General features: G+C 39.7%; 1 protein-coding gene across 5 annotated transcripts in view; it reads left to right on the forward strand.

Annotated features, from left to right (window-relative positions):
- BASP1 (brain abundant membrane attached signal protein 1) overlaps window positions 1-12,451 on the forward strand; it is a 92,627-nt gene extending 80,176 nt beyond the window's left edge. For all 5 annotated transcript variants that reach the window (XM_025208878.1, XM_006027631.3, XM_006027632.3 and 2 more), the window contains one exon: window positions 10,864-12,451. In XM_025208878.1, coding sequence (XP_025064663.1) covers window positions 10,874-11,608 — 735 coding nt within the window. In that variant the 5' untranslated portion in view covers window positions 10,864-10,873 and the 3' untranslated portion in view covers window positions 11,609-12,451. The remainder of the gene's footprint in view (window positions 1-10,863) is intronic.
- Window positions 12,452-22,469: the final 10,018 nt, after the last annotated feature.

Consider the following 22,469-nt stretch of genomic DNA (forward strand, 5'->3'; position numbering starts at 1 on the left):
ACTCTTTCCTGCCTATGCAGGGGGTCGGACTCAATGATCTATTGAGGTCCCTTCCGACCCTAACATCTATGAATCTCTGGTCTGGGGCATACTGACTTTTTGCAATGTTTGCTTTTTGTACGAAGCTAGCAAAAAATATGACCATGTCACCTGAAATAATTAGTTCTATAAGTGATCTTTGTGTATTTGATTCACAAACTGGACCTCGTTTTTACAGTAAGATTCCATGGTGCAGCCCGCTGAAAAAAACTGTGGCTGCTTCTTTACTTTCAACTATTTTGGTTTTGTATAAAGGACTTCTATTAAATAAACATGAATTTGAATAGTTCAGCCCATAAAGTGTTCATTAAAATCTTTTTTATGTTTAATTTACATTTTTGTTTTCAATATACCATGTATAAAAATATATATAACTGCCCTTAGAAGTTAGCAGGCATGAAGCTGTAGACTTTGGCAATGCTATAGGGTACATTTATTGAAGCATGCAGAGCATGGCCAGCACATCATCTGGTCTTGTTTTTAAAATTGGCAGTTATGAAAAGAGTTAAGTTGATATTTCAACAGCAAAAAGTATGCTAAGATAAAAGGGCACTTTGTATGTAACAGCTATTTTTTCAGACTGCCTGTGACTTCAAGAAGACAGCAGCATATTGATTTACATATGTTGGTTTAATGGCATTGCAGGTTTCCAAAACCTCTGCTTTGCCACAACTGATGTGGTCACAATGCAAACAGCCCAAGCTGTACAGTATTTGACAAAAAATGGCTTATCTAAAAGCTGACAAAAACAAAACAAAACAAGAAAGGCCACAAATTCAAACAACTTCGGCTTGCATTTTATGGTAACAGAAAGAGGCAAACATGTTTCTACTGCTTCTCTGAAGATCAAACTAATTCTGGTGTCAGATGCTGGCTCTTTCTAGTAAATATATGGGAAACAATATTCAGTTGCACTATTCAAATGCTGCTCAGAATGCTTTCTTATGAGATAACTAAACATTGCAACATTAGGACAACAAACTAAGGGCAGAATAACCTGCTTCTCAGGTTATTGAAGTTCTTAGGGCGACGTTAATGTAGTCTAAAATACATGGATCTATTTAGCCCATAGAATTCTACTCAGACCTTTAATTTTGAAATATGGGCAGACTCAAGAAATAGTTTTCAGTTGTTTAATTGATCAATTACAAGTTTTCATTGCTTTCAACCGGGATGGTTTTTTTTTCAGCAATGGTAGCTAATGTAACTCATTGAGGCAAGTTACTTTGGGTTTAGGTTGATGCTAAATGGATTGAGTAACTTTGGCAAAGCTTGTATGTCTAATGAATTTACTGGTCCGAATCTCTTTTCTGTCATTTGATAGATTCCTCATTGGTCTGCCAGCAAAAATATGAGATCTCAAGCGTTTAAAATAAATGCTACTTTGACTAGTACTGATCATATTACTGATATATTTTGCTATGAGAGTGATTATTTTTCGTGATAATTGACTATCATTATTCATTCTCAGTTAAACTGGTTATTCAGTTCCTTGTGGGGATTTAGTTTCCAAGAAGGTAATGTGCTTGGACTGGTAGATCTTGGGAATCTTTAAATTCTGCATTCTACCATTATCAATGTCTGGTCCTCCATTTGTTATGTATTATGACTGTTATACGGGGTCATGGTCAGTCTGTGTTTGCTGGCAGTCATGGATTTAAAATCTTATTTGAGGATTTATTTGGATCCAGAAAAAGAATGTTCTAACCTTTTTCATAATCTATATGGGGGCTATGTGACCTTACATTTGCCCCTCTTCGTACACTTAGGAAGTAATTAAATGTATTGGTGTCATCATGGTTGGCAGTAGAACAGCAAATTACCGTCAATAATTCTTCCCCTGAGTTGGCAAATATCCTACTAGAACAAGGGGAGAAGTAGAAATGAAACATGCCTAGGATTTCTGTTACCACTTCCTTAGCTTTTGGCATAGAAACAATCCTGATTTTTTGCCTCCAGGAACCAAGGCACATCCATACTCTCCAACAAGAGATGTGGGAAATCAGTTGATTAGCATTCCTGTATTTGAAAGCAACTCTTCTGTACTATTCAATTCCTTTTCTTCTTTCTGCACTGGGAATAAGCTTTGGTATTTCAATGGCCAAACTTTTCCATAGAGCACCTGGAATTCTTAGCGGAACCTGTTGGGTACAGAATGCTTTTTTGAAAACCTGGCCTTAAAGTTTTGTGTAACTGGATTACTTGTTTACATATTCTGAACCTTATAACCAAACTTTTAAAAAGGATGTTGATTTAAATGCCATTTCTCCCCACCCTGCCCTTTTTTAAAGAGTTTAACAAGTTGCTGAATTACATTAATGCTTATTGGCATTCATTGCATTGTCTTTTTGAAGACATGTTTGGTTAGGTAACCTCTGGGAAGGGTATCTTATCTTGTTTGGAATGTTGAAATTCTACTTTGAATTGTAGACTTTTGACACAATGCATACTTAGGAGTGAGGTGAAGTAGCTAGTTCTGAGGTAGCTTTGCAAGCTGTTTTTTATCTTGGATATAACTGGGACTGCTCTATTGCTGCTTCCAAGTTTGCAGAAGCTTGTTTTGTATTCCTTGTATTATGCAACTTGTGCTAATTTAGGGCTCTGTTCAGGGGATCACTTAAGCTCCATTGAAGGCCATGATTTAGACATGTTTTAGTACTTTTCAAACTTGAGTTGTAATTCCTAGCAGGTCAGGGCATTCTAAACGCCACTGAAATTGCATGGGAGCTACAGAGGCTTTGCTCCTGTGAAATGCAGGCCCTTATTTCATAGGCTCCAAGTCATGTTTTATTTTTCCATTCTTCCTTGTCATCTTTTTTATGTTAAGGAAGGTTATTCTCAGCCTCTTCCCTTTAGTGAGCTAACTCTTTGATCATCGTTGAAAACCTCCAATGAAGAGGATTCTACAAATTCCTTTGTCAGCTTGTTCTGTTGTCCTACTATTCCGAAAGGAACATTTTTGAGATTAGATCTAAACCTACTTTATTATTTGCGTTCTGTTCTTCTTGACAAGGGAAAGAAGTCTTTCTCCATCTTTCAGGTAGCCTTTCAAATATTTGAAAACTGCTATCGATGTCTTCCCTTAATCTCTTTTTCTTTAAACTAAGCATACCTATCTCATTCAACCTTTTTTCATATGGCTTGAGTTCTAGCTAAACTAAACTTACATAGTTCAAACATACATAGTTCAAACTAAACATCTAGTTTTTTCAACCTTTCTTCATGGAGCTTACCTTCCAACTACCTTATATTTTTGCTTGGGTCTGTGCCCTTTCCAGTTTCTCTACATCATCATTTTTTAAATGTGGTAGCCACAGCTGGACACAGAACTCTGGCTAAGGCCTAACCAGAGGTGAATACTAATATGTAGGGACCTGCCAAATTCACAGTGGAAGTGGGTTGTGCAGAAGCTCCTTTAATCTTGCAGGTTCACCTGCGCACCCCCCACCCATTGCTGATTGACTGAGGGGATGTGGTGGCTCTGCTGTTTGTTCCTGACTGGCCAGGAGGGGAAAAAAAACAGCACTGTACTTAAAACTTCAGTTTTTGCCTCCCTGCCATTCAGGAGTGAATGGTGGGGCCCCCTTGCCAATTGGAGGGTGGGGAGGGGGCACATAGGAAAACTTGCAAGATTAAAGGAATGGCTGCCCAACCCACTTCTGCCATGAATTATGTAGGTCCCTACTGATATGCAAAACCCAGAAAGTTATAGTACAATGCTTCTTTTTAATATTGCTGAAAATTGCATTTACTTTTATTTGGGGGGGAGGGCAAGGGGTAGGGAGAGAGCCCCAGATTGCTGACTAATGTTGAGTTTAAGTTTGTCATCCACCTGAAGACCTCAGTCCTTCTCAGCAGTGTTATTGTCAAAAGTATTGTCCCACATTGTATATTGGTGCAATAAGAACTTTTAATACAACTGTGGAAAGGGGCATTTCCATTTTAATTGGTGAAAAATGCACAGTCGTGGTGTTATTTTCTGGGAGGGACAAAACTTCAGGGAGAGTACTTAATAGCAGCAGTTGAACAAAGATTTGATGGGGTTGTTTTTTTTTTTTTTTTGAACTTTCTTTTGTTCCAATCTCTAATTCTGGGTTGTTTGTTTTGGGTTGGGGTTTTTTTTTTGGGGGGGGGGGGGGGGCAGGGGGTTGTTAATTTTTCCTGTAATCTGAATGGAGGGAAAGACTGAACTCTTGTGGCTTCAGAGTTCCAGAAACCAGAATTTGACAAAAGCCTTACATTTTAAACTACTAAAAGCACCTAGAAAATTATTGCTGTACTGCTGCAATTCACCAAGAAACAGCCTGTATGCTAGTGTCTTTTTTTAGAAGTGGAGAAACACAGGCCTCATGGTGTACAAATTCAGGGGAATAGCAACAATGAAGTCCTCTGTTCAATAAGTCCTCAAGTCAGAAATTTCCAGCTGAGTGTAGTGTTGGGTGATTGACCTGGTTTAAAAATTAAACTGATCCTAGTATATGCCAAACTTTGAGGGTGGGGGAAATCCAAGCATGGCTTTGGCTTGAGGACCTTCTCTAGCAATTGTAGTGCAAGCATTTACAAAATAGAGTATTTTTCATCCAGTAACAGTTGCTTTATGAGCTCTTCAAGGATAGTCTTCCCAAATATATTGACAATACTTAGCATGCTGCAGATGGTACTAAATTGACACCATCAAAATATACCATCAAACTTGCACAGGTTTAACACAGCTCTTTAGTATTTTTCCACTTCAGCTACAGTTGACTATGTTGGTGGGAGCACGTGAAAATATAGGAGCGGGGACCCTATACTTACAATAAGCTTTTGCCTAGATTTAAAGTAGTTGAGGATGCATGCATATGACACACATGTGATCTCTGGGCCACAGAAAGTAGGGCTGGAAGGGACCCCACAGTCATCTAGTCTGGCCCCCTATTTGAGGCAGGGTCATCTCTGACAAAACCAAGCATCTGTCCAACCTGCATGTAGTGATCACGTGGTTTGATACATTCAGGAGTATAAAACATGAGAAAAACTAGTTATATATGTCTACGTTTTGTAGGTAGGCATCAAAACACATGCCAAGGCATCCAAGTAAGGAGTGAAATTTTCAGTGCTGTTGAGTACCTCTTAACCCAACAGACATTTTGTTTCTCTAAAAAAATGAACACTTTTGTAATTTACCTATGTATGGCTACGGGTGCCTAACTTGAAACAACTAAATTAAAAAAAAATGTTTAGCCTTTGACTTTAATGAAATTTGAGGGGAAAACCTAAGGAAACCACAGAAGCTTGAGAAACCACACTCAGATTTTCTTTAGCTCCCTTTTCTTCTAACAATAGAAACTGTTGAGACCAGTTTTCAGTTCTGAGAATAACTAAGTCTTTTTCCCACTTGTCCAACCAAGAGCTGAAGTGAGTCCAAATGGAGACCAACGTTTAGTAAGGTGGTTTGCTAGTGAAATTTCTTCCATATGCATCTTACTTCTAGAAAAAACACATTATGGGGTTGGTGAGCAGCAGGAACCTTTTTATGTCTGAGGCATCCTAGGATCCATTGCATTACCTACCTCAGAGCCTTTTTTGAGGTGTAACTAGAGAATAATGGAAAATATTTCAGCCTGTGAAGTGTATACAGAGACCCATCTCTGGAGAAGAAAGATGCACGGGGAGTACATTTGTCAGATGAGTGAGGGAGAGAACCATAAAATTGCATTGTGGCCTACAGAATAGGTACTCCTGTGCGGTAGCCTCAGTAGTTCTAGTAGCTTCTAGCTGTGGCACCTGACACAACTATTGAGGTGTTTGTAGGTTAGTTTTTGTTTTGTTTTGTTTTGTTTTTTAAAGAAAAACATTCTTTAAAGAAAATGTTTACTTCAAATTCATAAGACAATAAAAAATGGGATTGTAAAATGTTGGTTGGTTGTAAAATGGATTGAGATGAGCCAACTCTGACTGTAGGGCATATGTGATCTTCATGAAGTGCTTTCAATCAAGTAAATGACAGTCACCGCGGTACTAGAAGCAGTACCAGTTGGCCTTCATGTTCCAAAATGGTTTCCCTTTGTATTTTTTTTAATAATACATAATGATCAAGGCAGAAAAGTGGCAGTCTACTTTTAACACTAAAGATTATCAAGAAAAAATGAAAATTAGTTTCTCTCTTCCCCATCTTTTCCTATTACACACACAATCCACTGGCTATAATGCAAAGCCAGGACATAGGAACCACAAAGTACAATAGTATGCATTGTTTAGTGCTCAGGCATATTTTTCTTTTAATGGTGTACTTCTGTTTCTTGGAGGACATCTGCCTTTGGTCACTCTACAACTAGCAGTATTCAGAGCTTGATACTATTTTTTTTGCCTGAAAAAAGCAATGTTGGCAAATTAGCACAGCAAAATCTGGAAAAATACAGAAGGCAGAGTAAGTGAAATTAGGTTCATAATATCCAGGCCAGACCAGGAAAACAAATAGGCTTAGTTAGGGATCGGCAATCTGAGTGCGCACACAGCGCTAATATAAATCTCTGTTCCTGCTGACTTGCAAAAACTCTTCAAAACTCACCAGTTATCTGCATATAAACTATCTTTTGTTTCTGTAAGAAGTGCTGGAGCAGTACTCAGTGTATCAGAGGAGCAAGTAGGAGAATTAGGGATGCCGTAATGTTATCAGACTGCAAGCATGACATCCATAGCCTTTCTTTAACTAAGAAGATAACATCCTTGGCACAGAAATAGGGGGAATGATCATGATCATCAAGTGTGGTTACCTTGGGATTCTTCTTTGGGAATGGCACACCATTTCAGTAACATAAGGTTCCTGAGATGGTCAGCCTTTTCAGGATTCCCTATTGAGCCATTACAGGGAAAATCCCTCGTCTTTACTCTTCTGTTTGATCATGAGATCTGAGACGTGAATAGTCCTTGTTCATCATAATTTCCAATTCCAACTGCATACAGACAAGAGACATGCATAGCCTCACAGTATATGCCTTATTAATAGCATGGCAGACAATTGACTTCTCTGGAGCTCTCTTGCCCAGAGTGCCAAAAAATAGTTATTGGGCATGTCTACATGTGCAATTAATGCAAACCAGTAAACTCTGGGGCTTATTGTTCTGGAGTTTTTTGCTCCTGGGTGCACCGTTTGAATGTTTGTCCAGGAGCAAAATATTCTGGAGCAATAAGTTCCAGAGTGCATTCGTGTGCATCACGTGGAGACCAGTAGGAACAGTCCAATATGGAGGGGGGACCCAGGGAGTCAGCCTGTCAGCCCAGGCCTGCTCCAACTGTGCTTCATGTGATGTAGGGGCTGGTTGGGGTACAGAGTGCCTCAGTGTGGGGCTAGCTGGCAGGCAGACCCCACACTGAGGCACACTATGCCCCAGCCAGCTATGGGGCAGCACATAGAGACGGGGGAGCAGCCAGCCCAGGGCTGCTCCCATGTCTTTGCATGCTGTGGAGCCCCCACACTGAGGCACACAACATCCCAGCCAGCACTCCACAGCACATGGAAATGGGAAAGCAGCCCTGGACTGGTTGCTCTCCATCTTCATGTGTTGTGGGGTACAGGGTGCCTCAGCACAGGGGATGCCTGCCAGCCAGACCTGCACTGAGAAACCCTATGCCTCAGCCAGCTAGGGCAACATCTAGACATGCACCGCTGTGCACAAAATAACCCCATCCACCGCAAAGTAGTACTTGTATTTTACAAGACTACCCTGCTGCAGTTTTAATTTCATGCACCCTAAGAGGGGTGTATGTATAGATGCTGAGATGTTTACTATGCAGTTAATTGGTCAACTGCACAGTAAATGTCTAGTGTAAAAGCACCCCTTTAAACCCAAATTTGGATGCAAGTCTAATTCAAAGAAATGAAGACTGCGATCCTTCTAACACAAATTTCAGTGTTTTGTTATGATGTATGTATGGGACTACGCACTTTAACCTTTTTTTTCTAGCTTAAGCTAGCCAAATACCCAAGCTAGTAGAAATGCATAAAGAAAAAGTCTTAAGTGGCACAAAATAGACTAAATATTTTTAAGCAGTCTTAATAAGATGAAGGTGTTAAAAATTTGACCAATTTTTGAAAATAATGTAATAGAAATTTCTGATGTTATGTGTAGTTTTGATTCCTGTTGTCATTTTTCCTGGCTTTACGTTCACAATTCTGTATGTTTTTAGGAGACTAGGTTTCATCTCTGGTAGGTGAAAGATCTCTACAGACTAGGGAAATTGACTCTACTGAAGAAACAGTTAAACTGAATGTTCACTGTATTCATAAAATATAAAAATTAAAATGGGATTTTTTTTTGCTCCCCCACCCCAACCCTTTCATTTATAATAATAATAGGTGTTTATTGCCAGGGTATTTTTCCTTTAATACAGAGTAAATGTTTTTCAGACAGGTGTGTGTGTGTGTGTGTGTGTGTGTGTGTGTGTGTTTTCTCTTTTCAAGTTGAGGTCTCATTAATGAGAACACTGCAAATAAATGCCTCTTTTCTCCAGGCCAAGTTTGTGCTTCACTGTATTGTTCAGGGATACTTTCCTTGTTAGCAGGGACAGTTAACATTATCTGTACTTCTTTCCAAGGGGATATCAGCCTCTTTTGAATTATACTTGCACATCCTTATTTTAAAAATGATTAGTGTGATATTGGGTGCTTTGGTTTTTTGGGTTTCTAAGTTGACATATTTTAAAGGGGGCCACAGTGCTTCTGGAAGTTGAGGCACTTTATGGTGACAAAGTAGGGTCACTGGGTGTTTCTGGGAACATTGACCAGATGTTGAGAGAGATGGGACCCTCTGTATGTGGCTCTGTGCCACATCACATTTTGCATACCAGCCTGTATTTGAAAATCCCTACATTGGCTTTGCTGGCATATCTCTCTCTCAGGAAGAATGGTAAAAGCTTATTATATTTGAGATGGTCAGTGTCCTGTTTCTTAATCCAACCTCCTGTGCCCGAGTGTGGTTGCTCATAAGGTTCACTGTGTGAAAGGACTGTAATAGCAGGTGATTCTTGCATGCCATATGTGCCACAATTTAAATAAATAGGGTGAAAGTAAAATAAACCAGATCATTCCTTGTTCTGAAGCAACTTCTGCTTCTTGAGTTTAATTTTAAGAGCATGTAATGCCTATACCCCTCCTTGTATCTTGAATGCATATATTTGGTCTCTGCAATTAGAAATACATACAGGCCCACCAAGGGGACGGTCTCCATCCCAGCTGGGAGTTAGCTATGTAGGTCACAGGAGGTTGTTGGGGAGTAGGTGCGGTCTGTTATGTAACATCAATCTGTTTAGTACCAATGTTAGTTGGATCAGCACTTCCATTCTAAACCAGTTTGCGTCAGTTTATAACTTGGCTATAAAAATTCATTCCAGGCTGAAACCTGGCATGTATGATCTCAGCCACGGAAAAAAATTTAAATGGCCGAGTTGTTAACACTTGAAATTTGGCTGCTAAGCATGTATAGCTTTATCCACAGCTTATTTGTTTTTTTGTGGCACTGAGCATCTCTCTCATGGACTGATGATTTTGACTTGCTTTTTTTTCTGATGGGTAGACTGCAGTTATTGAGAAGTGGTGGTCATTCTTTATTCTCATGAACTCCAAACTGGTGTTTTGGGTTTACTTCCAGGTTTAACTACCTTAACTACTTAGCTACTTTAACTGCCTTGGGTGTTGCGTGAAGCTTCGGTCGCCGATTTGTTTTGGCTGAGATTCGGCCCGATTCGGTGGCCAAGTCTCCAAATCCGAATCATATCAAGGGACCCCGTAATCTCTCTGAATTGAATTGGAACCCTCTGAATCGATTCGGAAAGATTCGACGATTTGGACATAGACACAGCTTTAAACGTCTTTTCTACATACCTCAAGGTACCAGGCAGCTCATGAATGCTGAGATGGTAGGGCGGATGGAGCATCCCGTGGGAACGCGGGGGTGGGGCCCCCACACGCTCCCCAGCAGACATGGAAATGGACTGGAAGTACTTCCGGTCCACTTTCGGGTTTGTTTCTGAGCACACAGGGGCCCCTCCCCCCCCACGCTCCTGTGGGATGCTCCATCTGCTCCACCATTGAAGCATTTATGAGCCGCTCCTGGTACCTTGAGATATGTAGAAAAAACATTTAAAGCTGTGTCTATGGCTGAATCGCTGATTCTCCAAATCAGCATCAAAACTTGAGATTTGGATTTGGCCAAATTGGATCTGGGACAGTGATCTGAATCAATTAATAGAATCACTGTTCCTGATTTGGGCCAAGACCAAATCCAAATCAAATAGGGCCTATTTTGCACGCTCCTATTGGGTACAAGGTATCAGGGGATTTTTTTCTAACCAGGGGTGGACACCTCATGTAAGGATTCCAGCACAGTTTGTGTGCAAGTCAGATGGTATTGCTGAGTTTTTTTGTGTCCCTGAAAGGGGCAGGGAGGAGAAACCAAAAAAACTGGATTGTCTTAATACTACTTCCTCTCTGTTGAAAGCAACTGGAGTGTGGAGAGGTGACAAACAGTGGCAACTCACTCTCTTAGTCTAAATAGCTAAATAGTCTGATTAAAGGACTATAGAAGATAATGATGATGATGATTTGATAGCTCAGTACAGAATTTTTTGGGCAGGCAGGAAGTATAGGATAAACATCTGGCATGCTAGTGGTTCTTGATGTCCAGTAGTTAATGACCGATCATGTTACCATGTTTTCTGTTGCAGTACCCAGCACCAACATTCTCTATCTGCAGGCATGAGAAGTAACAACCTATTTTATTTCTTCCTTCCCTCCTATAATTAGTGGGCTTTTTTGGTAACAGTCTCTTCTCCATCTTATTGCAGAGCTTCGAACATGGGAGGCAAACTTAGCAAGAAGAAGAAGGGGTACAGTGTGAATGATGAAAAAGCTAAAGAAAAAGACAAGAAGGCTGAGGGAGCTGTTACTGAGGAAGAAGGGACTCCAAAAGAGAGTGAGGATGCCCAGCAAACCACAGAAACCACAGAAGTAAAGGAAAACAACAAAGAGGAGAAGAGTGATAAAGATTCCCAGGTCACTGCCAATAAGAGAGAAGAAAAAGAAGGAGAAAAAGAGAAAGCAGCGAGCCAGGAAGAAATAAAAAAACCTGAACCGGAGAAGTCTGAGGCCTCTGTTGATGCAAAAGCAGAACCACAGAACAATGAACAACAGGCACCCAAGCAAGAGGAGCAGACTTCAGCTGCTGCTCCTGCTGCCAGTATCGAAGCATCTAAAACTTCTGAGTCCAGCAATGATGCAAAAGTTTCCCAGCCTTCAGAAGCCACAGCCACTAGTAAATCAGATGACAAGAGCAAAGAGGAAGGGGAAGCCAAAAAGACTGAGGCTCCCACAGCACCTGCAACTCAAGAAACTAAAAGTGAAGTGGCCCCAGCTTCAGACTCAAAACCTAGCAGCAGCGAAGCTGCACCTTCTTCCAAGGAGACCCAGGCAGCAATAGAGGCATCTAGTTCTACTCCTAAGGCCTCAGAGCCTGCAGCCCCACCAGAGGAAGATAAACCTTCTGAAGTTCCAGCGACTAATTCGGATCAAACCATAGCAGTGCAAGATTAAATTGGACAGCCTGTTGAAAACGACCACTTAAAACAACCTGTGTCTTTTGTTTTTTATTTTTCAGCTATACTAACTTGTTTCAGATCTGAAATAACAATATGTATTGCCCAGAAAATAAAAAGGATGTCCCATCAAGTTGGGAGGGAGGGAGGGGGAGAATCCAAATAGTATTTTTGTGGGGAAATATCTAATATACTTTCTGCCAACTTGACAAGTCAGTCTTGGATTTAAAATAAAAAATGGATGTCTGAAAGTACAGCACCTCTTTTGTATCTGAACAGCTGTAAATGCATTCTACCAATGTATTGAAATCTTTTTTTGTTCTGTAATGGGGTTTGGGAGTGATGTGTTTTGATTCTACCCACTGGGTTTGTGCCAAGGCAATCAGATCTTTATGAAAGCAGTATTTTCTGTGGTTTTTTTTATTTACAGCCTTTCTTATTTTGATATTTTTTTTAATGCAGTGGATGAATGCCAACTTTCAGACAAAACCCACTTAGCTGTCCACATTTTTCTCAATGCCAATCCTCCGATTCTTCTTCCTCTCCAAACATTTTTGGGAGTAAAAAGCATTCTCATCCTACTTAGCCTACCTAGATTTCTCATGACGAGTTAATGCATGTCTGTGGTTGGGTGCACCTGTAGTTCTGTTTATTGGTCAGTGGAAATGAAAAAGTCTGCGTTCATTGCAGTTCCAGTTTCTCTTCCATTCTGTGTCACAGACACTAACACACCACTCATTGGAAAACAAATGAAAAGCAAAATGTACAATGGATGCATTGAAATTATATGTAATTGTATAAATGGTGCAACAGTAATAAAAGTTAAATAATTTAAAAAATATAAAGGTGTAAAGACTTAATAGTTTTATTCAGATTGATCTTTCCTATTTATCTTTGACAACCTAGAATTTGGAACCCCCACGATCAGAGGAAATGAAAATCATTAACTTCCCCAGATTGCATTGCCCATACCAGTGGGTTAGGAAAGTGATGTTCTATTCGGCTTTGGTGAAGGTGTGAAAATATGCCTTAAAGTTCTACATGGCACCTTGTAGCCTCCATTAGAGCCTGGAAGTGGTCAGTTAGCAGGATGCCATTAATATTCTAAACCCAAGCAGTATAGAACTGGCATTAGTGCATGCCAGACTTTAAAATGAAACAAATGCTCACCTGCTGTTGTACTAAGTTACAGGTGTACGGTTGATTTCTGCTTGAAATAAAATGCACACACAAAATTCTGCAGGAGTCATAGCTTCCAAAATAAGGCAACTTATCTTATTCCTAGGTGAGTTGGACTGGCATTAAAATATATCTATCGCTAATACATTTTAAATTTATTTCTCAACTCAGTTGTGTACAGCTAGTTATCTGCAACTCGTGCCTATAACAGGCCAGATAAATTACACTTCTACAGTTAAACTTTTGTTACTGGACAGAGCTTGTCCCTTTTACATGATTCTTTCCACAGTTTCCCCCATCATGTCACTTTTTATCCTGCTGAAGTGCAAGATAATTGCAAACATGATGTCCTTGCCAGATAGAAATGGAGATTACCAGGTACAGTCTAGTCTTCATAAAGCAAGATTAAGGGAGGTTGCATGGGGTAGCATTCAGGCAGTAAACTAGTGGTTTTCTACCTTTTTAGTCTCAAGGTACCCCTTGGAAAATGCCAACATTTTGACTGCAGACAAATAATTCTTCTGTTGGAAAGAACTCAGAAAGACCACACAGGGCAGAATGTTTTTAACACTGTGGATTCCCATTTGAAAACTTTGGGTTTATTGTGTAAACCATGTTTGCACACTTAACTGCTAACCTTGCATGGCAACCCATGGCACCCTTGAAAGAATCTCAAGACACTCCAGGGTGCCATGGTACCCTGGCTGAGAGTCATGGCTAAAGACTGTTGCCTGTGAAAGCTTAGCTTCTCTGAACAAGTCAGTCTCTGAGGTGCTACCCATGCATAAGTAATCCATGCCTGAATAGTCTTCCCTTGGGGTTCTTCTGGAAAGCTTTACTTGAAGGTCCATTTGCTACTAACTATATTTTAAAAACTGCATTTGGAAACATGTAGGATTTATATACTCTATTCACATGGTGGGAATCTAGCACTAAGGGTTTTGATGTGAAGTTCCTGGAGTCAACTGGAGTTGTTCTTTCAGCTTTGGATCCAACCTCAAAGATTACATGAGACATAAAAGGTATGTTTACACAATGTCCCTCATGAGATCTGGCCTATGGTTGAGAAATAAGTCTTGCCCAGTTCTATTTGGGTTCAGAAATTTGTAGCGACCATGGTTCAGTCCTGAGCTTGCACCCTGTCAACATGGTCAGGGTCCCAGAACCTGACTGAGCACGGCACATCCCTTACTTCTCAGTCTGGATATGCACTGAAGGTGGGGAAGCTAAAACCAAGACCCTGCATGAATCATTCTATCTCATTTTAGACTAAACAGATACTCTGACATGCAATACCTGTATTTTTTTTGATCTATCCTAAATTAGTGAGTTCATGGACGAATGAGAAGAACTTGGATGCTTGCTTACAATAAATGGCTCATTAGCAGTAAGATGAATGAAATAAACCAAAACACTACAGTATCAAGGAATTTCAGCAGCACTTGTCACTACATTCAGCCACACATTCCTTAGATTCTTTATTATGACAATGATAGAGATTTCTTTAGCAGGTAGATGGTGCATGGTAATTGACTTGATGTATTTTGGGGGTAGTAAGTTGCTTCGAATTTGTGCAAGAAGGTAAACTTGCTTGGAAAGATTAGAGATTTGGGAAGGCCATCCTGAATTGGGTGTCTTTAACTCATTTGCAAGCATGAGCACTACATTAGAACTGTCATAGCAATACTAAAAGTTTGCTATTGTGCATATGATTGCAAAATCTGCTTTTATCACTGCATCCCCAAATTTTGGTGACTTAATTGTAGCACCTGAATAAGCCAATTGAAATTAGACCTCACAGTGCTAAGCACTATATACATATACATGCATTCACACAGTAAAAGCAAAAGTCCTCCTTTGGAGTTTACAGGCTAAGCAGATAAATCACCCCAAAATGATAACCCTGTTCCACAGATAGAGATACAAAGTACAGAGGTTATAGCTTTGCCTCAGGATCACACAGGGAGCTGGCTGCCTATACACAGGGTTTGCATTCTAATTAGAATGGGTTGAGGCAAACTTGATTAATCAATTAATCAAGTCTGCTCTGCATTCTAATTTAGAGCACTCCGGCACTGCCTCACCATCATGTATATTGAACCCATGTGCATTTTAAAATGGGGTTTAGCTAAAGCATCCTGTGGCCATTTTTAAATGCATAGGGGCTTACTACATGTGATGATGAGTCATTTTAATTAGAGTGGTTCTCTGGGAATTGCTCTACTTAACCTCCCACCACCACAAGCACATATATAGGAGCTCAATCCAGTTTTCCTGAATTCCGGTCTAATGCTTCAACTCAAAGGCTAGTTCTTGTTCTGAGTTACCATCACAACTCTTTGGCTATAATACAAACAAAAATATTTATCGTACAGAGATAATCTGTGTATTAACTTCCTAAATGGAAGTGCTTTTTCATGGAAGCAATCAGGTCTCATAGTAAAGATGATGTCTTTGATTAGATCAACAAGATTTTTGCAAAAAAAAAATTTTAATTGCAAGCTTTCAGGCATAAACACCCTTCATCAGGCAATGGAGAAAAGATTGTAAAAATTCTCCTGGGTAGAAATGATTTTGCTAAAATCTTGTTGGTCTAATAAAAGATATAATCTCTACTATGAATCCTGATTTCCTTTTCCTCTAGACCAATACAGCTACAACCTGGATACCTTTTCATGGAAGCATGTCACTTAGAAGTAAGAGGGGAAAACTAAACCTTGGGAAACATTAGCTGTTTTTAAAAGCACTTAACAGCACTTGCCTTCAGCATTTTCTGGAAAAGTTTTTAAAAGTTATTTTGTTCTGGAAATAGTCATGAAGTTTGTGGTGGTCTCTAACAGGAAGGTTATTGCCATTGCTTCTGTTAGTACTTTCACTGCAAGGATAGAAACACAGTTTAACACCACTGTTGTGCAGGGCAAGTAAGTCACAGCATTACCTTGAACACTGAGGCCAGTTGCAGGTTCACTGTCTTCCTTTTAAAATAAAATCCTATTTGCACTTGCATCTCAGTATGTCTGAGATGTCCTGAAATAAACAGAAAGGAGACCGTTTCTGTATGCAGAATCTACTTTCTGGCATCTTTGCAACAGAGGTGGGAACATGGCAAAACACTGACAGATATGAGATTCACTTGTGACTAATGCTTATTACTTGAACACTGGTCTGCATTTATACACTTTGTGTGGTGTTACTTTAGCGTGCCCCTAGATCATATAATTGCTTTATTATCTATGCAGCAGATGCTCTTCTATTACAAAAATACTGGTAACTGTTTAGCAGATGCACATTTGTTTTCTGCGTGGCCCAGGTTTCTATCTTTGTTACACTTTAGGTGCTGCTGCTTATAACTAAGCAGTCACTGACTAGATAAACTTCTGGACCTTCCTTTCCCTTATTTGCATACAGAAGTTATTGATCTCAGCTGAGCAATTAAATTCCCAGGGTCCAATTCATACCCCTATGTGATGCTGGTTTGATGCTGGGTAGCTGATATGAAACAGGATGATACACTGGTTGAATCAGGCTCTTTGTTTCCTGAGCTTCTGACAGCTGCTTTGCATCTTCTTCCGAGCTGATCTAATTTAGTAATTCTGGTCACGCTGAGTATGTGACTAATTTTGTTGGTCACATGCTTAATGACCAACAAAATTGTATCCCAGGTTCAATGTCATTGCTGCAGAAAGCAGTGCCTCACTAGTTCCTACATGTATGACTTCTGTTTATTAAGTTTTTGCTGCCTTTATTTGCATAACCATCTCATTGCCTGCTTGTATTAATTTTTTTTGTCTCTGGCCATTATTTACTTTTTTTTGGTGTCACGTGTTCTTGTGCATTAGCTATTTCCTAGGTCTCTACATATATATTACTCTCATTCTGTAGTGTTTTTCCATCTACCTTAGTCTTGAATGTTATTTTTAAATTATATCACATTCGTGCATGTGGAGGGTGTGAAATTTATAAACCTGGAATTTACAGTCTTCCAGTCACAGGAAAAAAATACAGCACAGGGAATGAAAGCACAAGTTTGCCTATGTTGCCATAATAATTTCATCTCTGGCAGTAGAAGAGGATGCATCTGTAATGGAATATAATTATATTGATTTTTGGTCTTATCATCAATGAATATCAACATTGATGCCAGTGAGGTATGTTGTTTAATGTTTTACAATATGAACACAGAACCTAGACTGACATAATGTCCTTATGTCATAGAAGAGGCTTTTGTATTTTAGCTAGTCTCATAATAATGAGATTACCTCTAGTTCCCTGTTCCCAGCATATCTCTGAACCATTTTAAGAGGGTACTAAGCACAACACTCGCTCTTATGGAAGCCTGTTTGTTCACTATCTTCCATTTAACAATAAGCATATTTATTCAATACAAATAATGATATTTCATCTTAGAATAGTCTGACTAAATCACATGGGTCTTGTTTCGCTGTAAATTCCTTATGGTATCACATCAAGAAGACAAATGAGCATCAGCTAATTCCATTCTGTTCCAAATGTTCATTAAAAAGATGAAAAAATAATCCTTTGTGATTGCTCTAATTAGGATGGGATGAACTCCTATGGACATTGGCTACTTGGTTTTAATCAGAGCTTCATCAAGTTGTTGCAAAATGAGTAATATTTGCTTAAATATTGTTGGGCTGACTATTTCCCTGTACAGGACAGATGTGGAGAAGGGTGACTAGGGTGATTATACTGAAGCATCTACTTTAAAAGCAGAGATGAAAAGAACTTGGCTTGTTCAACCTACTGGAACAAAGGCTGAGAGGGGTCATGATTATTCTATAAAACATTAGTTGGCTAAACATCAGGGTAGGACAAGAGCTATATAAACTAAAAGGCAACATTGGCACAAAGGCAAATAGCTATAAATTGGATATGGCAATTAGGTTGGATGTTAAAATGTTTTTAAGCCTTAGAGAAAAGGAAAAGCCTTTAAACAGAAATGCAGTGAGAGCAAAGAAACCTTGTTTTGATAGGACTTGATAAATTTCTGAAAGGGATTGTAGGACAAGCTTGTAAGGGCCTGGACTCGTACTCCAAAGATCCAGGAGGCTCCTTTGAGCCTAGTTCTCCAATATTACTGCTGCTAATATTCACAGTTGCCCTTATTCCAAAGGTACAGCTGCCATTATTCTGGTATTTCACCTGATCTTCACCATGGTTAGCAATTAGTATTTTCATTCTGTGCTTAACTACAATCCAAGGTTATAGACTCTAATCTTGAAATATATGCAGTATACTTGTGCATCCCCTTCATGCTTTTAACAAACCTGCATTTATGTGAAGAAGCTGTAAAGTATTACAAGTTACAGCTGAGGTCAAGTGACTGACGTTATACCCAAGACCACAGAGCTAAGGTAAGAAGACAAAATGATAGGCTCACTGTCTATATTTTGACCACATGTCTCCCCATTACCATATTTGTTTCTCCCAAGCACATTTTGGTTGCTTTTCTATATGACTTAGATTTAGCATCTTAAGCTTTGGAACCACTGAGATCTTGCATGATTCACAAACTGTGGGGCCTGGAGGATGTAGTGAGCAAGAAAGGCTAAAAACTTGTATAATTGTTTTTTGCAATAGCCCTGGATTTTGCAATGGCATGTTGGGAGCTAAGAAACTACATAGATTTCAAGAGATATCACATGACTGTGATAAATGCATTGTTGGTTTAAATTCTGCAAGGCTATCTAATCATCTTAAGTTTGTTAGCTGCTCTTCATTTTTATTTTTAAATAAAAGGGGAAATATTCCCAAGATGGCATTTTTGTTTCAAAAAACAAATTACAGTGGCTCCTAAGTGGTAAGATATAAAGGAACAATCTAAATCCCATTATGCTTTGAATAACCTTTCAAAGCATAAATGCTTCTAAAATTTAGATATTTTATCTGAGATTCATTGTTGACTGAAGCTTTGGTAGTTTCATTCAAGTCAGTGGAAAGACACTGATGACACAAACTTAGAATATGCAGGTTTTACATTGTTTTCCAAAACTGGAGTTCTATGTAGTTTGAGATGTTGTACAATTGTGCAGAACTTGTAACCATCAATATGCTTTGCACTAAGCAACAAGAAGTCTCAGGATGTAAGAGAAATAAGCTGTTGGTTTTGTGATAGCCTGATTACTGGCAGATTTAGATTTGGATTGTAGGTGTTTACTTGAATGCTAATTTTAGGAGTTTTTCTAAAGGGATTTTAAGGGGGTTTTCTGAGTCTTTTCATAGCCTTTCATTAACAATGTTGTATGGTCCTGAAACTAGTGGGAAAATGTAAGCATTAATACATACCGATGTCTGTACTCAATGAATGAGAGAAAAGAAATAGACGGAAAGAAAAAGAAGGAAAGGTTTTTTATGAGCATGGGCTTTATTTTTGAGTAGGGAAGCTCTGTTTCGCTAGGTCCAATTTGAATTTTACCCTGCCCTGCCTACTGGTGTTTTGTCATAGCCTAGCAATGCGAAACATAGTGGTTCTGACTTTCAGCTGGTGGTTTTGATTGTGCATATGTCAGTATTGCAGCAGTAGCATAACTGGGGGAGGTGGGGAGTGATCAGGGAAGCAGCAGCCTCAGGTGCTGCCTTTGCTGGGGGAAGAGAGGTGCAAAAATAGTCACTGTCATGGCTGGCAGAACAGCAGTTGGCATTGCTCCATATGCAGCTATTGCCCAGGGAATAGAGCTGCTCTTCTAGGCCACTGTCCTATAGTGACTGTTACTCATATAGCTGTACCTAAACTGGCTAACAGATTAGCTGTATGGAGCTTAGTGTTAGCTGTTTGAATACTGCCCTAGCTTCTCAGGCAAGCCCACACTGAACTCTGTGTTGCTATGACTACTGTGCTTTCAGTACCAAACCATCCAGTTTAAAGCCAACTCAGGTATATCTGCACAAAATGTACCCTGGTACTATAAGAAGTCCATAGAGGATTTAAAAAACCACTTGGGCATTCCTAAATAAGAATGAGGAATCAGTGGTATTATATGGAATGGAAAATAACATTTGGCCTGTGCTGTCATGGAAAGCTGGGATTTAGGGAGGTCAAAGATGAGGGAACTGAGAGCATGAAGTCGTGAATTTTGACTTCAGCAGAAGTGGAATTAAAGCAATGTGCGTCTCATAGATGGCCACATGTACACAGGAAGTGGGGTCAAGTAAATGTTTGAGCTAAGGAGGAAGAATATGTGAGACCTGAGACCATCTCCTTTTTCTAAAGGAAAAAGCTTAGCAACTGTTGAAGGTGGTTGAGACACAGTGACACATTGACTTGATCAAGGACTTTTAGCACATATTGACTTATTTAAGAAAATGGATAGGAAAGATGCCTTAAATGCATCAGCTAGTTAAGATCTAGTGCAAAAATGGTGTTTTTGTTTAGAGTTAAGGGGGCATAGATGTAAAATGCCTTCAGGCAGAAAGATAAAAATTGAAGTTCACATGATGCTATAAAGGAGGAGACCCAGTGTAAAGATGCAGTTGTCATGAAAAAGAGTCAATACTGTTACACAGCAGCAGGAACCATGATGGCTGATGGGAAACTCTGCTGTTAAGTCTCTGTTCTGAAATTTAAGTCAGAACAACTGACTATGTGGCAGTATAAGAAAGCTCTTATTTACAGTTGGTTAAATGCACTACATGCCATTTGGCACTACCTCAAGCTGTAACTATTACCAAAATAGTCATTCTGCTCCTGACAATGGCATGGTACTGGTACATGACTGAACTCCTAAGATACTACTCTAAAACATATAATAAAATTCTTCCTGAAGAAAATTTTGAGGAAATGGGAGCTGTTGTCATTTTGACACTCATCAGTGTTCACACATCTGATAGAAAGTCACGTTTCATAGCTATGCTTTTCACAGGGGGTTATCTCTCTCAGCTGGAATGCCATGGCACAGCTACAATCTACTTAGAGGCCACTGACTTTTTGCAATATTTTTAACTAGCAAAACTGGAGAATGTAGATAAATGAGGTCAACTGAGAACAGGTGGCTGTTTTCATTGATCTTACAATCCAGTGGTTCCCAACATTTATAGACAGCAGACCAGCATACTGCAGACCAGAAGTGACCAGCATACTGAGGACTGACAGCCAACCCATTTTTTACACTAAGTATAAGTATGCTGGTCACTTCCAGACTTTCGGTCTGGCAGCCAACCTTTCAAGACTCAGTACCGGGCCACATCCAGGGGGTTGAGAACCTCTATTATAATCTATTTATCCAGTGGTTTTTTACTTGTAACTAATCATCTTGAAAGCACTCTACATTAGCATTTTCTTTTTCTAGCTCTACTCTACACTTTTTCTTTGTCTTCTTTTACAAGGTTACATGACATACAGAGAAATGTCATATATTGTAAGTTTGTCATGTATATAAAGTCATATATTGTTTGGGGAAAAGTACAGTCTTGCTTGTTCATGCAAAGTATTTCTCAGAAATGTGTATTTTCATGTTTAACTTGGTGCTCAGCCTTCCAGCCTCATGGGCCAAATGAGTGGTTCAGGGCTGGTCCATGGGCCAGATCACTGAAAAGGTGTGAGCCAATGCCTGGATTCAGTTGCAAAGCAATCCCTTGTGCCAGCATGATCTGATGTATGAGGCTGTCATCTGTCTTGCAGACTGGAAATTGGTAGCAGGGGAGCGATGGCAGCATTAATTGCTATAGCTTCCAGAGCCATGGCTCTTAACACTGCCACCACTCCCCTGATGCCAAATCTCTAGACCTGTGGGGAGCCTCATGGGCTGGATGACATGACATTGCAGGCTGCATTCACTCCATGGGATGAAGGATGAGCACAACTGTTCTAACACATATCCTCTGATACAAAAGCACTTATGACTAAAGATGCAGTTTCATAACCAGAAAATCTGCCCCCCCGTGTTTATTGCGACACTCTTAGAAATGTCTATACCACAAATGTGGAACAAGAGACTGAAGCATAAAAAACTGTTTAGGCATTTCCCCGCAGATCCTGTTTGAAGAGATGTATGTGCCTCTTTTGTCTGATTGACTTTAAGGTTGAAGTTCTAGGAATGAAGGAAAACTTCCCCTTGAGGAGATCTCCAACCACAGTTGCTGGAATTGCACCTAATTTTATGGTGCAGTATGTGTGTAGTAGGTCAGAACATGCTCACCAATTGATTTTAAAAGATGTTCCAGACTTGCACTAAGGCTTAATAAAAATCTAATCTGTCTCCAGAATGTTGAATTGTCCCATGAGTGAGGAAGGCAAAAGCGTCTGTCAAAACTCACTGTTTAGAAAGGGTGTGTGTGTGTGTGTACATGTGGTAGGGAACCGAAGAATGTGCATGCAACTCATCATTCTTCCTTCTCTACCACTGTAGGCAGTTGAGAGAACAATGGGCCCCATAGGTGCTACCATAATATAAACATGTTGGGTCAGTTGTAAGCATTCACTGGATGCTGTTCTTCTATATGCTGCACAAATGCATTAGAAGAGGTAGTTGCCACATTGAGGAGATGATGCTATTTCTGTAGTAAAGACTGCTATTTGCCTTGGCCTCTCAGAACAGCCTAAAGTTCCCTACCGAAAGGTTGACACTACTGTATTTGGGAGCCCTTTTCACATATTTTCCTGAATTTGGTAGAACTGTGACAGTGCTGGGCCAGTTGTGTTCTTGATTTCAGGCCACTAGTGA

The sequence above is a fragment of the Alligator sinensis genome, unplaced genomic scaffold (genome assembly GCF_000455745.1).
Source record: "Alligator sinensis unplaced genomic scaffold, ASM45574v1 scaffold791_1, whole genome shotgun sequence".
Lineage (NCBI taxonomy): Eukaryota > Metazoa > Chordata > Crocodylia > Alligatoridae > Alligator > Alligator sinensis.